We start from the raw sequence: 17,395 nt of genomic DNA on the forward strand, positions 1-17,395 counted from the left end.
AGGAATTGCCTCCAGGAATGCCTTATACCCACTATATGCTACTCTGTCCCATGATCTGCCTTTTAACCCCCTATATGGCATATAGGGGGTTAGAAGGCATATCATGGGACAGAGTGGCATATAGGGGTTAGAAGGCATATCATGGGACAGAGTGGCATATAGGGGGTATAAGGCATTTCTGGAGGAAGAGTGGCATATAGGGGGTTAGAAGGCATATCAGGGGGGCAGAGTGACAAGCCTGGGGGCAGAGGCGCATAACTCGGGGGTAGGTTGTCAAATGAAAGGAAATAAAAACCAAACATGTCTCAATCATAGCTTTTAATAAATATGGAAAAAAATAGTGTACATGAATTAATAAAGAAATAAAAGTTTCTTACCAGAATATCGTGTAGAATAATGTGATCAGTGTTTTGTTCCACTGAATAAAATGGAACTCTTTCATCTAAAAATGTTCGCAGTAGTAAATGTTTTGATCCCATTATGTGTAATGTATTTCATTTATTAGGGCCTTTTAACACTTTTGCTTTCTGGCATTTTAATACACATAGTGTGACTCGGGTGTGTATAAGGGGTGCGTGTGGGTATAAGAGCTTCACCGTGAGATAAACTATATGGGACTGGTCTCCAAATTTTTCCAGGGCTGCTTTTCGGTCCCAGTCCGGCCCTGCTCCCTACCTTCTCCGATGACCCCCTTCTTGTCCTAGTCTCCTTTCTGTTTCTCTTCTTGTCTTCTTTCTTCGTCTGCTTCTCCACAGCATCAGCTCTGACCAGGCCTTCTGGAACAGTTCCTCAGAAGGGCGAAGCCCCTGCCCAAGCCTTTCTTCCTATTGTTGGAACGGTGGAGAGGTTGTCCACATGGTGTGTGCCTCCAAGAAGTTAGAATATTGCAGATAGATACATAGAGAAAGAGAAGTGTTAATGCACCTCTCTTTCTCTGCAAATCCGTCTGTATTATTCTGGTTTCTTAGATTACTTCGCAAAAGAGTGGAGCCACGGAGCACACTAGTTGGACATCCTCTCGCCCATTCCCTCAGTTTTTAATTTTTGCAATAGGCTATTCCCATGGTTTTATATTGGAGTAAGTTACATAGTTACATAGTTATATATGCTGAAAAAAGACATGCGTCCATCAAGTTCAGCCTTTCCTATATCTGTTAATTTGTTGCTGTTGATCCAAAAGAAGGCAAAAAACCCCGGTTTCGCTCTTTCCAATTTTGCACTAACCAGGAAAAAAATTCCTTCTTGACCCCAAAACGGCAGTCAGATTTCTCCTTGGATCAATAAGCTGTTTCCCCATAATTAAAGATTATATCCCCGAATATTATGTTTTTCCAGGTATCCATCCAGTTGCAGTTTAAACGTCTGTACAGATTCTGATAAAACTACCTCTGCAGGCAGAGAATTCCACATCCTTATTGTCCTTACTGTAAAAAACCCTTTCAATAGCAATATGTTCAGATTAATAATTTGCACAAAAAGCAACCAAATAAGCATAATGCGTAGAAAATTAGGAAATACCTAAATGGAAATGTAAGGTCACACAATCATTACTAATACAATAAAACTAGGAAAACAATTAAAAACACATTGAACACACTGAAACTCCTGGGAGAGAAAGAAATACAAATCGGATATGTGGACTATACACCAATAATAGTGTATTATTATGAACAAATCATTTTTCAAGAATGAAAAGATTACAACCTTGACATTCTAATACTGCAAAGAAAAACTTGGGAAAATTACAGTGCTAGTATTCATTTGAAACTGAGTGTAAATTTCCCATTTTACTAAATTAAGAAAATTGTCTGGATGAACATCAACTTTACACAGACAATGGAATTGTTCAGAAGCCAATTCATAAAACATTATGAAATTGACAGAGCAGATGCTATACCTTTTTTAAGCATAAATAGACAGCACAAAATAATGTTACATAATCAGGTATTTACCAGGAAATGTTTTGCAATACCTTCTATAAAACATACTTGTTCATTCTAGTGCGTCTATCCATATAAATATATTTATCACTGTCTCAGACAGCCAACTGGCATATGAATCAGACCAAAGTGGTCCTCCTGGGATTATTTGAAAGACCAAACATGTAGCAGGACTAACAGCCTTCAGTAAGACATTAACACTGCGGAAAGGCATTTAACATTTTACTGTGCATGTTGATTTAACTCCAGCAAGCCTCTCCTTTTAAAAGCGGCAAATTGGCCTTATGTAATGTATAATTCAATTGATAAACTAGTCATCTCACCTTGTCTGTTTCATCTCACCTGCAACTATATGTACTATGCATTGTTTAAATTTATGTGAGGGGGTGGAAGTATGTTTAAACCCTTCTAATCCAGCCCTCCAAAGACATTACGTCTTTCAGCCAGAACACAACACACTAATCTTTCTTCAATATATGAACATTAAATATCAAATGAACATTGTGTATTACATCTTTTTTTCCCTATGTACATTTGTGGGGAGGTACTATTCAGGGAGCCTTCTACTGCCTACCTACACAACTAGTAACAGTCAGAGCCGGCCCGACAATGGAGCCAAGTGGGGCAACCGCTCCAGGTGGCACTTTTGAAGGGGCGGCACTTTGCCGCCCCAAGCCCTTTTTTTTAAATTTTTTTAAAGCGAAAGAGAGAGAAAGGGGCGCCGAGTGGTCAGTACCCGCTTGGCGCCCCTCTCTCTGTCTCTCCTCCGCGGCGAGTCTCCCTGTTCGGTCTTGGTGCCGGCTTGTAATGCTGAGTGCCGGAAGATTTCCGGCGCTCAGCATTACAAGCCGGCACCGAGACCGAACAGGGAGACTCGCCGCAGGACTGCTGAAAGGTAAGTACAAGGGAAGGGAAGGGGGGGGTGTGGAGGAACGGAGGGAGAGGAAGGGTAGATAAGGGGGGGGCGGCATTTTAAAATTCGCCCCAGGCGGCATTTTGCCTTGGGCCGGCCCTGGTAACAGTACTGAGTATGAAGGAGAGTTTGTATCGTATTTGCTAGATTATAAGACGACCCCCCCCAAAAAAGTCTGAATATTAATTTAGGAAAAAAGAAAAAGCCTGAATATAAGACAACCCTATAGGAAAAAAGTTTTACTAGTAAATATTAATTCATGTAAACTATTTTTTCATATTTAATAAAAGCTATGATTGACAAAAATATGCACATCTGCCCCCCCAGGCTTGGCACTCTGCCTCTCTGATATGCCTTATACCCCCTATAAGCCACTCTTGCCTCTCTGATATGCCTTATACCCTCCTATATGCCTCTCTGCCTCCCTGATATGCCTTATACCCTCCTATATGCCTCTCTGCCTCCCTGATATGCCTTATACCCTCCTATATGCCTCTCTGCCTCCCTGATATGCCTTTAACCCCTATTTGCCACTCTGCCTCCAGAAATGCCTTTTAACCCCCTATATACCACTCTGCCTCCAGAAATGCCTTATACCCCTACATGTCACTCAGGCATATAGGGGGTTAAAAGGCATATCATGGGACAGAGTGGCATATAGGGGGTATAAGGCATTTCTGGAGGCAGAAAAGCCTTATGCCACCCATACAACATCCCCCCAGTGCTTCTGACTCCCTGGAGTCTGGTGGGGGCAGTGGGTGTTCCGCCGGAAATTCTATGAGCACAGGAAGGTGATGTGACGCCGGTGCTGCGTCATAGAAGCTACGGCAGAAGTACAAGCAGTAGCGGGGGTTGTCTGCTTTCATCAAGCGGACATTCGCCGGCTGGCAGAGAAGAGAATTCCCCCCCAGCGCTGCAGGGAATTCTCCTCTCTGGCAGCCAGGGAAGGTATGCGCGATGCACATACACTACCTCCGCTGCTGCCGGCACTTTCGCCGCTGGTGCCGGCAGCAGCTGAGGTTACCAGACAGGAGGATCCAGGTCCCCTGCAGCGCTGTGGGGGATATGGATCTTAGTCTCATAGTCAGACCTCATTTGAGGTCTGATTAGAAGACAACGTCGATTATAAGACGAGGGGTATTTTTCTGAAAAAAAACCTTGTCTTATAATCGAGCAAATACGGTATTTCAAATAAACACAGTACATAAGTTTCTTTTTTTTTTATATTTAAGAACTAGTAAGTTTGCCAACATTCTGTTATTTTATTTTTGTAACTATCATTTAATTTGTTGCTTATACGAATAGACCTGTGATATAGAAAATTAGGTCAATATGATGCTAAGTTGGTGTATATACTTTACAGTAACTATTTACCTTTTTCTGACAAATATATGGATATACATATGTAATTTATTTTTCCCCTTTTTGCATGACATTACTTTATAAAGATGGCACAATAATGATCTCAAAATAATGAAGCATCCTCTGTTAAAAGCAGATATTTCCTCAGGTGCAGTATTTCTAGTTGTATCCAGAAAGTGTTGCATGCTAAGATTACTTAGCAGAAGTACATTTGGTTCTAGAGTATTAATGGATTAGACATCTAGTGGCTGAATTGAAGTACTGCTTGGTAAAAATTAGTCAATGGGATTGATCTGTCCTGCATAAATAACAACAAAAATGCTATGTTATTCAGTTTCAAGATAGTGGTATCCCCATATAAGATATTACCTTTAGTGGAAGAATTATAGTTATGGTTTATGTGATCATACTATACTATACAATTAAGAGCTTGGTTTGAGGGTTTATTTGTTAGAAAGTCTAACACTAGTGGCTGAGCAGCTTATATGTAATGTAAGGAAGTTTAACTTTACAGAGAGAGTGGTGGATAAATTGAACAACCTCCCAGTAGACGTGGTAGAGTGGTACAGCAAATTAATTTAAACATGCATAGGATAGGTATATGGCTGTCATGAATCTAAGACTAGACCAAGGACTGATTAAGGATTGAGTCTTTACATCATAAAAATAGGTAGGCTAGATGGGCCAAATGATTCTTATCTTCCATTCTGTGTTTATCATCTTAATCATATTATTTATAGTGATATTTTTTCTTTCTGTGACACTCATCTCAGGTTCCCTCTCCAGAGTATGGGGTTGTTCTGCGCTATGAAGGATACATGCTGACACGACGGTACACATATGCTCCATGCATGCAGGGACAGTGGCAAATCCAGAATCGAAGGTACCGATTAAACACTATGAGAGAAGTCCAACTCCCAAGTTAAAGGTTGGCACCTTACATACTTTTAGTTATCAGCCATAACATTACGACCACCTGCCTATTATTGTGTTGGTCCCCATTTTGCTGCCAAAACAGCTCTGACCCATCAAGGCATGGACTCCACTAGACGTCTGAAGGTGTGCTGTTGTATCTGTCGCCAAGACGTTACCAGCAGATCCTTTAAGTCCTGGTGGACGCATGGATGCATCCTGGTTCCATATGCACACGCACACAGCTATCCATGATGTAGAAGAAAACGTGATGCATTAGACCAGGCCACTTTCTTTCATTGGTCGGTGGTCCTGTTCTTATGGTCATGTGCCCAATTATAGGTGCTTTCGGCAGTAGACAGGGGTCAGCATGGGCACCCTGACTGGTCTGTGGTACGCAGCCCCATACGCAACAAACTGAGATGCACTGTGTGTTCTGACACCTTTCTATCAGAATCAGCATTAACTTTTTCACTAAATTGAGCTACAGTAGCACATCTGTTGGATTTGACCACACCGGTCAGCCTTCACCCCCACATGCTTCAAAGAACTTTAGCCACCCATGACCCTGTCGCCGGTTCACCGCTTTTCCTTCCTTGGACAATGTTTGATAGGTTACTGACCACTGCAGACAGGGAACACCCCACAAAAGCTACAGTTTTGAAGATGCTCTGACCCAGTTGGCTAGATATCACAATTAGGCCCTTGTCAAAGTCACTCAGATTCTTACACCTGTCCATTTTTCCTGCTTCTAACACATCAACTTTGAGGACAAAATGTCTGCTTGTTGCCTAATATATCCCACCCACTGACAGGTGCCATGATAAGAAGATTATCATTGTTATTTATGTCAGTGGTCATAATCAGGGGCGGGCTGGCAGCCTAAGGCCTGGGGGGGTAAGTCTAGTCAAGTGGCCCATTGCGCCACCAAAGCGGCTGCGAAGGACATTGAAAGTGGCCGTCGTGCTGCAGTCACTCCACCGGCGCCTTATGAAATTAAAGAGGCCTGACTGCCGCACGACGCAGGGGCGTACCTAGAGTATTTGGCACCTGTGGCAGATCCTGTATGTTGCACCCCCACACACACACTTTAAAACTGCATAGTTTTTATGGTTAGGCAAACATTGGCAGGGGTACAGCATAATTGTTATCATTATATACTGAGGCACACATTGACGGTGGTACAGCATAACTGCTATCATTATATACTTAGGGATTACGCTGTACCACCATCAATGTGTGCCTATACATTGAGCCAGACACTGACAATACTGCAGTACAACCCCTATGACTATATACTAAGCCAAACATTGATGTGGTGTAGGCCTACCACTTCAGTGACTGGCTTAGAATACAGTAGGGATGCACCGAAATGAAAATATTGGACCCAAACTGAAAATTCAGCATTCACTTGGCCAAAACCAAAAAAAAGGTAAAATACTTTATTAAAAGCAACACACCAAAATTAGACAAAAAAATCAATAACAATGTTAATATATATATATTTATATATATATATATATATATATATATATATATATATATATATATATTTATATATATATATATATTTATTTATATATATATATATATATATATATATATATATATTTATATATATATATATATATATATATATATATTTATATATATATATATATATATATATATATATATATATATATATATAATTAACAGCAATCACAATCCTATCATGCCCAGGTTCTAGCATGTGCTGGCTGACTTAGCATGATCGGAGTGTGACTGCTGTTTACAATTATATATATATATATATATATATATATATATATATATATATATATAAATAGTTATTTAATTTTTCTGTGTAATGGGTGTGTAATTTACTTTTAATAAAAGTGTTGTTAACACACCAAAGTTGGACCAAAAAAAAATTATTGATAACAGCAATCACACTCCTATCATGCCTAGGCAGGCAGTACATGCTGGAATCTGGGCATGATAGGAATGTGATTACAGCCCCCCTATGCCATGCTATCCCCCCACACTTACACATCCATGCTATCTGAAACCCTCACAAACATTCAACACCCATCACTCTTACTAATCCACTCTCCCTGAATATTTTCCTACCTTTGCTCTGTCACTTTTCCTCCTCCTCTTCGTTCTTCCTCTTCTTCTTCTGTCTCCTGTCCTTCCGGTGCAGTGAGCGCGGAAGACGGTGGGCGTGGCTTCAGTGTTGTGCGCCGGGATTTGACGTCAAGTCCCGACACACAGCCACAGTTGCAGTGCGCATCATTTCTGGAGGCGTGCCGACACCCCTCAGATGAGCGGCACCCGGGGCGGACCGCCCCCGCCAGGTAAGCTACTGGCACGATGGCCACATTAAATCCCGCTCGCGGTTGCTTCATTTTGAACTTTGTGGCTGCCTTCAGTTGACCCCCGCCCGGCCCGCCTCTGGTCATAATGTTATGGCTGGTCAGTGTGCGTCTACTAATGTCTAAATACCTATTGCATCTCCTGATTATATTACGCACATTAAAGTACATCCCCTCTGCTGCAATATCAAGTGTAAAACTCGTAACAAATTGTTCGTGCCAAATGGGTTCCAAGATACTCAGCCCCACATTCTCCCTTATGACTCACTTACATCATCCATAATAAAGCCTTAAGCTCACCTGACAGTGGTTATCTCTCTATCCACATTCCCTCAAATAGTGTTTATTTTTTTCCTTTCATATTATATATAAACCGTACTGTACAAACATTTTAAACAGGAGTGAAACAACGCTGTGAAGTAAGAATGCTTTCAAAATTAGTCTATTTTTATAATTTAACAAAATGTAAAGAGACTGAGTGAGCAGAATAAAGATCTAAATCAAATCAATATTCGGTGTGACCACCCTTTGCCTCCAAAACAATATCAATTCTTATAGGTACACTTGCACAAAGTCAGAGATTTTATAGTCATACAGTTAGACTCACAAGATGGGGTTGCTAAGGTTTAGTGTTAAAAGTCATAAATCATGGCAAAACTTGTTCCATATGCTTGAAATCCAAAGTTATTATGCTACCATACTACCATATATGGCACACTACCATATATGGCTAATATATCTTCGGGCAGAATGGTGCCATCTATTGGTTAGATACATTGAGTAGCATAATAACTAAATAATTTCAAGCATATGGAACAATCCAAAGTTATGCTACTCAATGTATCTTACCAATAGATGGCAGCAGTCTGCCCGAAGATATATTAGCCATATATGGCAGTGTGCTCATTGGTCGGCAGCAGGGGGCCCCCTGCTGGCGACCAATAGAGTTCCTCATACAGACATTTAAACTCCTGGCGCATTAACCCCTTAACCGGAAAAAACAAAGAAAAAATGAACACGAAGAATGTCCACGAATATTCACCCAAAGAGAAGACAGGAACGGGCGAATATTGGTGGAATACAAAGATTTTTGTTTTGCCGAAGATGAGCACGAAGACTAAGAGAGCCCTGGTGCCCAAGTCTAGTAGAAACTCAAATTAAGGAATCAAGTTGATCTTTGTTCTGAAGTCTTGAACGCTTGTGTGACTCCCATCCCTAACAATAAACAGAACTTGTTAAAGTGGATTTTGGAAATCCCTTTGGATTCAGTATGGATTTTTTTAATTGTCTGCAGGATGTGTGGACTACGCGTGCTCATGCCCTATGCTGAAAGAATTGTCCCAATCTCTGGCAATGTCACTATATCTTTTAGCTGCCCTACCACACTGACTGGGCCAGGAGTGCAGGCCTCCTACAGCCTTTTCAATCAATCAGATCGTAAGTTACCCTAATAGTTTCTGAGTATTTTAAGCAAATGATTCATGTTATTTCTAGTTATATTGTTTCATCTTCTGTATAATATGTATCTTCGAAACTGCACTGATGTGTCAGGAATTACCAGGCAGCAGATTAATTACTCTCATAAAAATCATTTGACTCTTGTTATGGTATTGCCATTGTATGTTTAATTATATTGCCTATGGGAAATTATAATGGTTGCTAATATTAATTACTTTGCCTAACTACATTTATTTCTGCAGCTTGCCCAGGGGAGTTTTTGTGTGTAATAAATGGGATGTGTGTGCCTCTCTGTGATGGTGTTAAGGATTGTCCAAATGAACTAGATGAGAGAAACTGTGGTAAGTAACAAACATCCTCCTATACAAGTATTCACTCTAATGTCAAACTGCCCAAAATAAAGTTAGAGGTACACATTCACACATTCCACCTCAATAACAATGTCCAACTCTAATGTATCCCTCTAATTCACTTTCAACACCATCATAAATGAAAACTTTCTCTTTGATGGTTCTCACAGTGTGCCCGGCTCAATACCAATGCTCAGAAGCTGGCTCATGCATCAGTGTGTTCCAGGTCTGTGATGGCAAAACAGACTGTCAAAATGGCACTGACGAGGAGCACTGCCACCAAGGTGTCCATTTAATTATTTTCTCACTCCTTCCACCATGTACATCATCATGATTTTCTTTTTGTCCTCTCTTCTGTCAGTTTTAACACTTTATACTTAGTACTCATCCAGCTGCATTATGTTCACTCTCGTTCCATGGGATCTTCTATTTAATTTAATTTTCACTCATCTCCTTTCCTCTGTTTTCATTACACAAGATTGCAAATGCTTCTACCTTTACAAGTTGGTCAATAGTATTTGGATTCTCACTCCAACAGCTGTTCCTTGTGGCCCCTTTACATATAAATGTGAGGATGGAAACTGTGTTAAGAAGCCAAATGCCGAATGTGACTCCATAAATGACTGTGTTGACGGATCTGATGAAAGGAAATGCGGTGAGATGCATAGAGATGACGTAACTAGCATAACTTCCTTGGCATATTACAGGAAAATAGTGTAAGGAGGTTTCACACAAGCTACATAATTACAAGAAATGGTTGGTGATATAGTCTGGGTGACATGGTTCACAACTTAACACCACAACCAGACATTGTATTAGCACTCGGCTGTATTTTTGTGGAACTGAAATAGTTACACTATAGTGTTGTTTTGTCACATGTTGTGATCTTGGCACTGTGATGTTAAAGTGTTAATAAAATGATACCACAGACATTGAATGTATCGTTAGCAGAAGATATTGATGAAACAAAAGCTCCTGCATTAAGAGCGTAGTGCTAACAAACATCAACTGTACAGAACAAAGTTTTATATAAAATATTTAACACAAATTTTCCTCACACAGACTGTGGAGTCCAGGCCATTGGGAGCCGTGTAGCGAGTCGCCTAGTTGGGGGAACAATCTCACAAGAGGGAGAGTGGCCATGGCAAGCAAGCCTCCAAGTCCGTGGGGCACACATGTGTGGTGGTTCCTTGGTGTCTGATAGGTGGATCCTGTCTGCAGCTCATTGTTTCCATCAAGAAAGGTGTGGTGACATAAGTATTGTTGTCAATGTTTTTGCCAGTTGAACTCTTCCTGTATCACATGTCTTTTGATATGTTAACGAGGGCACACATACAGTGATTCAATATGCCTGTTGAATGCAAAATCTTAGTTCAGTCTCTCTCTGCCCACCATCCTGCGTGGATGGGGTAATCGGTAGTGTGCTGGGTTAGACCTTTATGTTGCAGGTTAGTCTTGGAAAGTGTTGCACTGTATGTTGGGCTGTCACTCATTTATTGTTATGTTTCTGTGTTTTTGTCTCTTATTAAATATCTGTTAAAGTAGACAAACCTTTTTGTGTTATATTTTTATATTTGGTTTTAACACCACAAAAGATAATACTAGTTATAGTTATTTACTAGTTTTATGTTGTGGAATATATAAACTCACACTGGTCAGCAATATATGAACAATCTGATGTTGTTTAAAAGATGGTCAATACAACAACCCTTCACACCATACAGGTGTATATAAAAATTAGTTCTGGTGATTAATCCACTTTTTCTAATTTTGTACTAGAATCACTTTTATGCCTTACCACTTTCATCTTTTTAAAAGTTAAAAATACAGTTTATATTGCGGGTCATATTAATAGCTTTGATGCCATCTTGCTCTAATGAAGGTCCTGATGCGAAAGTGTTGAAACGTTGGTGGATTTTGAAATGGGCTATTTATTATTTGCATTTTCTCGTGCACCTTCACTAATACATGCAGTCATTTGTTGTGATTTTATAGTTAGTTGTGGGATGCACACTGATAGTTCTAATTAATTACAGGGCTGATCCTAGGATTTGAGAGGCAAGTGTGAAAATTACTTATTGGGGCATCTCCCAAAATACTTTTTACAATTTTAAAATACTTTACTTGTTATTAACCTTTTTTAAAGGCACCTAGATTCCAGTGGAAAACCAGGGAACTTGTTGATGTTGGCATAGTGACATCACTATGATTCTCCCTTTAATTATTTTTAATATATTTTTGAAAATATTACTGTATTTGCTCAATTATAAGACGACTCCCCAAAATTTGAATATTAATTTAGGAAAAAAATAAAAAGCCTGAATATAAGACTACCCTATAAGAAAAAAAGTTTTACTACTAAATATTAATTTACTTGTAAACTTAAACTTAAATCTATATTACATTAAACAGACTGTAGAGCAATTTTAGGGAGATTTTGTCTTGAGAAGTGGCTGGTGAGGGGTAAACATGTATATTTACTTTATTTGCTAAAGAGGAAGTGAAACTACAGTAACGAGTACAATTTGAATTTGCTAAAAAATTGAAATCTGCTGTGTTTTAAATGCATTCAATTTTATCTCTTATCTGATGCTGATGTTGCCATTCACACATTTATCTTATTTACTACTATGTGTATCACTACAGGACTTAATTTCTCCTTAACTTCTGATTTATCTGGATTTATAATATTATACATATAATGCTATTATCTGATTTCCTTTTTTTTGCCCTATCTCTTATTTTTCACCCTTCTTGAAGTTACTCTTCGCCTGATGTATGGACAGTGTCCTTGGGTAAGGTCAGACTGAGCCGTAACAGCCCAAAGGAAATGTCTTTCAAGGTCACACGGTTGGTTATCCACCCTTTCTATGACGATGAGTCCCATGACTATGACGTGGCACTTGTACTCTTGGACCATGCTGTCCCTCTCACATCCCCACACGTTCAGCCCGTCTGTCTCCCTGCTAGCAACCACCACTTTCCTACTGGAAATATCTGTTGGGTGACTGGCTGGGGCGCTGTCACAGAGGATGGTGAGTGCTTCAGCCTTCCCTTGAAACGTTTGGGTTATTATTGCTTCTTTTAGTTATTTTCTTTAGAATCTACCAATTTTCCACATACAGCATTGGGTTTTTTTTGGCATGCTTTCTACCACCATAAGGTCTTCGTGGAATTTAACTGAGAATGCATATTGGCAGTAACATTACCAGATAAATACGTAAGCACTGCTACAAGATACCAGCACCAGAAATGTCCACATCACCCCAGCTGGTGATAGGCATCACAGAGTTTTAGGATTTCACAAATGAATCTGTAATTGGATTAAGAATCACTAAGTAAAGACAGTGTTAAGCGTAACCAAGGAAACATAGTTCCTCTGCAGCCACTAGAATTTGTCAAAAATGCATTTTTCTCCAAAAACTGAAGACAGCAACAAGTGAAAATAAATTCTACCAGCCGCAGGAATTGTCCTCTTTGGGTAACTAGAGTTAATGTACCAGCGCATGTGGTAAACAGAAGTACAATTTTCGTGGATTATTGTAAGATATAGTTACATGTAGATAAATAGGTAGGGGTTTCTTTTGTATTCACTTATACAGGCTATTGATTAGTTATAATCACTCAGCACAATGGTTGGACATTGCTACTTTTTTACCAAGCATTTGGTTCTGTAAGATATTATATTATTTAATACTTTACTGAATAACCTTAGGGCCTACCAGTGATACGCTCCAAAAGGTGGATTTACAGCTGATTTCTCAAGATATCTGTTCAGAACTTTACCGCTATCAGATTTCTCCAAGGATGTTCTGTGCTGGGTACAGAGATGGAAGTAAAGATGCATGCCTGGTGAGTATACTAACATTGAGGTTGTTTATACTGCAGGATAGAGTATATATATATATATATATATATATATATATATATATATATATATAAAGCACTCTCAAAGGTTGGTCAGCACTCCAGGTCTTTAAGTTAACAACTTCTCTTATATATATATATACTGTATAAACCAATACTAAATTGTTTTAGACCAAGATCAGAATTTGGAGGCATTAGAATTCTTGTTGGAGTCTGTGTGGACAGTTTTGAGATGAAAATGTTTATGTGTTTCAGGGTGACTCTGGCAGCCCACTAGTTTGTAAAGAACCAGGGGGGCGCTGGTTTCAAGCTGGATTGGTGAGTTGGGGTGCTGGCTGCGGTATCCCCAAATATTTCGGAGTTTACAGCCGCATAACCAGACTTGTTGGATGGATCAAAAACGTCACATCACCAAGTAATCCATAGTGAACACGTAAAGAGTAAAAATTAGAATATAATATACCTACATACATTGCAAATAGCTTCAAGGCATTTACTCGTTAATTTCCCCCGAAAAGGAGCACAAGCTACATCAATGGAAAGATGGAGTCAATAATCTCTACACAGTCCATATATCCCATCAAGGAAAAAAAAACTTTGCAGCGGTGCCATTCAGACCCTATAAAGAGGCATCAAGAACCTCTATTAAGCCCGACAAGGAGCATAAGTTACATAAATGGAAAGATGGAGTCAATAATCTCTACACAGCTCACATATCAAGAAGAAAAAAATCACCAGTGTCATTTAGACACAATAAGAAGGCATTAAGAACCTTGGAATACCTTAATGATTAACCAAGTTAGTGATGAAGAGATGTTAAGTAGCCATCACCTAAATGTCACAAACTAGGAAATAGTTGGATGATCACATGTAAAATATAGAAATGTATAAGTACAGTATGATATTCACCCTGGGAGTTATGAGTATACATGATAACTTTAAAGGTGAATCAATAAATTTTCCTTGGCACATACTTTGTTGTGTTGAGTATTGTGTGGTAGGATTTAATAAAACTGGTGGGATTTGATGAAAGTGTGTTTTATTTGTTATATTACACCAGGTGATTACCACTGTACCCTAGGTAGTAATGCAATATTTGAGTGACATTCCCCACATATTAATCTTTCTCTCCTTAGCAAAAACTAATAAAGCCTTTATTATTAATTATAAAGCCCACATGAAGGAGTATAATAATAGTTTTAGTGTTTGTCTAGTAGGTAAAAAAATAACAGAGATAAAACACACACGGGATACAGCAGTCAAAACATTATTTAATGAAAAATACGTTATTTTTGAAACAGACACTATGAACTACCATTAAAACTGTTTATAACTACCGGTTTGAAAAGATCCAGTGGAACTTCACCTTTAGTACCTCCACAAAGATAACCAGTGTTCACAAGGACTTGTGTCATCAAAACGAATACTTTAAATTTATTATAATTTCTAAATTAAATATTTCCATTTTCTTTGGGGGGTTTTTGCTGTTCTTATCTACAAGAATATTTATACATCACAAAATTGAAAGGGTGTGATGCATTTAACCAAGAAAAACAGTATGCAATATGCAGCGTAAAAGACACTGTACACGTTAAACCTGAATTTCAAAACACAAGCTAAAAACCGCCTTTAATACATTTCATTACATAATAACTATATGATTATATGCATTATTACCGTATTTGCTCGATTATAAGACGAGGTTTTTTCCAGAGCAAATGCTCTGAAAAATACCCCTCGTCTTATAATCGGGGTCGTCTTATAATCAGACCCCAAAAAAATGGCTGGGGCCATGCTGCTTACCGGTCGCGAGCAGCGTCTCTTCCGTTAGAAGTAGTGATGTCCGGATCATGAACGAATCGTTCATTTGATCCGGTTCTTTTTAGTGATCCGGATGAGTCGGTTCACTAGACTGAACGATTCGTTTGTAGCGGTTCAGTCTGTGAATCATCATGCAGCTGTAACCTGATCCTAGAGCTGTGAGTCATCTGCAGAGCACTCTGGGGTCAGGTTACAGCTCATTAATTCTCACAGGAACGATGACTCATAGAGTCAGAGATTCGTTCAAAGAGTCGAATGAACCGAAGAGTCGAATGAACCGAAGAGTCGAATGAACCGAAGAGTCGAATGAACCGAAGAGTCGAATGAACCGAAGAGTCGAATGATTCGAGTCTTACAGGGATCCGGATCTTACAAGGATCCGAATCTTACAGAGATTCGAATCATTCAGAGAAAATCACTGATACCATACTTTTATAAATAAATACATTAATAATGTTCACACTGCCCCCAGGATTTAGATTCCCCTGAGTTTGCCCCCCTTTACCTATAACTGCACCTACAGTTAACTTTATTAAATTAATTAAATTAACCCTCAATCATCAGCATAAAATTAACCCTTATACCCCATCAACCATAACTGCCCCTGAAATTAACCGTAAAGATCCCATTAACCATAACGGCCCCTGAAATTAACCCTAAAGACCCCATTAACCACAACGGCCCCTGAAATTAACCCTAAATACTCCATTAACCATAACTGCCCCTAAATTAATTGCATGTACTCCAGATAAATTACCTAATAAATTGGTATGGTTGATGGGGTCTTTAGTGTTAATTTGGGGGCACTTATGCTTAACGGGGTGTTTAAGGATAATTTAGGGGCAGTTATGCTTAATGGGGTCTTTAGTGTTAATTTAGGGGCAGTTATGCTTAATGAGGTGTTTAGGGTTAATTTGGGGGCAGTTATGCTTAATGGGTCTTTAGTGTTAATTTAGGGGCAGTTATGCTTAATGAGGTGTTTAGGGTTAATTTGGGGGCAGTTATGCTTAATGGGGTTTTTAGTGTTAATTTAGGGGCATTTATGCTTAATGAGGTGTTTAGGGTTAATTTGGGGGCAGTTATGCTTAATGGGGTGTTTAGGGTTAATTTGGGGGCAGTTATGGTTAATAGGGTGTTAAGGGTTAATTTTAGGGGCAGTCATGGTTGATGGGGTGTTAAGGGTTAATTTTAGGGCAGTCATGGTTGATGGGGTGTTTAGGGTTAATTTAATGGTGAGGGTTAATTTAATTAATTTAATAAAGTTAGCTTAAGGTGCAGTTGCAGGTAAAGGGGAATGTAAATCCTTGGGGCAGTGATTATTAATGTATTATTTATAACAGTATGGTGACATTCTCTGAATGATTACAATGCCAATGAAGGCAGAGAGTCGTTCAAAGATCCGGATCTTACAATGATCCGGATCTTACAATGATCCGGATCTTACAATGATCCGGATCTTACAGTGATCCGGATCACTGTAAGATTCGGATCCCTGTAAGATCCGAATCTTTGAACGACTCTCTGCCTTCATTGACATCACTGGAGGCAGGGGGGAGGATTCATAATGAAAGGGGCGGGGCCAATCGTTAGTGTGCCTGCACGGAGTTACTGGAAAACAGTAACTCCGTGCAGACACACTGAGTGATCCGAAGATCCGGATCATGAATCGGATCATTTCAGTGAACGAATCGAAATGATCCGATTCACTTTAATGATCCGAACTTCCCATCACTAGTTAGAAGCAGGAGGACAGGAAGCTTGTAGCTTCCTCACAGAACTCTATCTCCCCCTCCCTCCTCTGGGGGCGGGGCCAGAGAAGTTGCTGGTACAGCCGGTCCCCTGCAGAAGTCTTCGAGTGAGAGATCTGCAGTTCAGGTAAGGGGGTGGGGGAGGGTTTTTGGGTAAGTATGTGTGATTAATGTGTGAAGTATGTGTGATTAATGGAATGAATGAGTATTTAAATGTTTGTGAATGTGTGTTTGTGTGTGATAGCATGGATGTGTAAGGGGGGTGGGGGTTGTAGCATGGCATAGGGAGGCTGTAATCCCACTACTATCATCCCCAGGTTCCAGCATGTACTGGCTGCCTTGGCTTGATAGGAGTGTGATTGCTGTTAGCAGAAATGCATTTTAACCCCCTATATGCCACTCAGCCCCATGAGATGCATATATACCTCCAGAAATGCATTTTAACCCCCTATATGCCACTCAGCCCCATGATATGCCTTTTAACCCCCTATATGCCAGAGTGGCATATAGGGGTATAAGGCATATCATGGGGCAGAGTGGCAAATAGGGGGGGTATAAAGCATTTCTGGGGGCAGAGTGGCATAACTGGGGGGGGCAGGTTGGCAAATAAAAGGAAATTTAAAAAATATATTTACATGAATTAATATTTACTGGTAAAACTTTTTTT

The 17,395-nt window shown here is 39.5% G+C and overlaps 1 protein-coding gene across 2 annotated transcripts in view; it reads left to right on the forward strand.

Moving 5' to 3' along the window:
• The window catches only part of TMPRSS6 (transmembrane serine protease 6), a 41,986-nt gene extending 27,795 nt beyond the window's left edge, over positions 1–14,191 (forward strand). For both annotated transcript variants that reach the window (XM_053468666.1, XM_053468665.1), the window contains 9 exons: positions 4,989–5,098; positions 8,779–8,921; positions 9,185–9,283; positions 9,463–9,576; positions 9,831–9,947; positions 10,355–10,535; positions 12,053–12,327; positions 13,008–13,144; positions 13,415–14,191. In XM_053468666.1, coding sequence (XP_053324641.1) covers positions 4,989–5,098; positions 8,779–8,921; positions 9,185–9,283; positions 9,463–9,576; positions 9,831–9,947; positions 10,355–10,535; positions 12,053–12,327; positions 13,008–13,144; positions 13,415–13,585 — 1,347 coding nt within the window. In that variant the 3' untranslated portion in view covers positions 13,586–14,191. The remainder of the gene's footprint in view (positions 1–4,988; positions 5,099–8,778; positions 8,922–9,184; positions 9,284–9,462; positions 9,577–9,830; positions 9,948–10,354; positions 10,536–12,052; positions 12,328–13,007; positions 13,145–13,414) is intronic.
• Positions 14,192–17,395: the final 3,204 nt, after the last annotated feature.

The sequence above is a fragment of the Spea bombifrons genome, chromosome 6 (assembly GCF_027358695.1).
Source record: "Spea bombifrons isolate aSpeBom1 chromosome 6, aSpeBom1.2.pri, whole genome shotgun sequence".
Classification (NCBI taxonomy): domain Eukaryota; kingdom Metazoa; phylum Chordata; class Amphibia; order Anura; family Pelobatidae; genus Spea; species Spea bombifrons.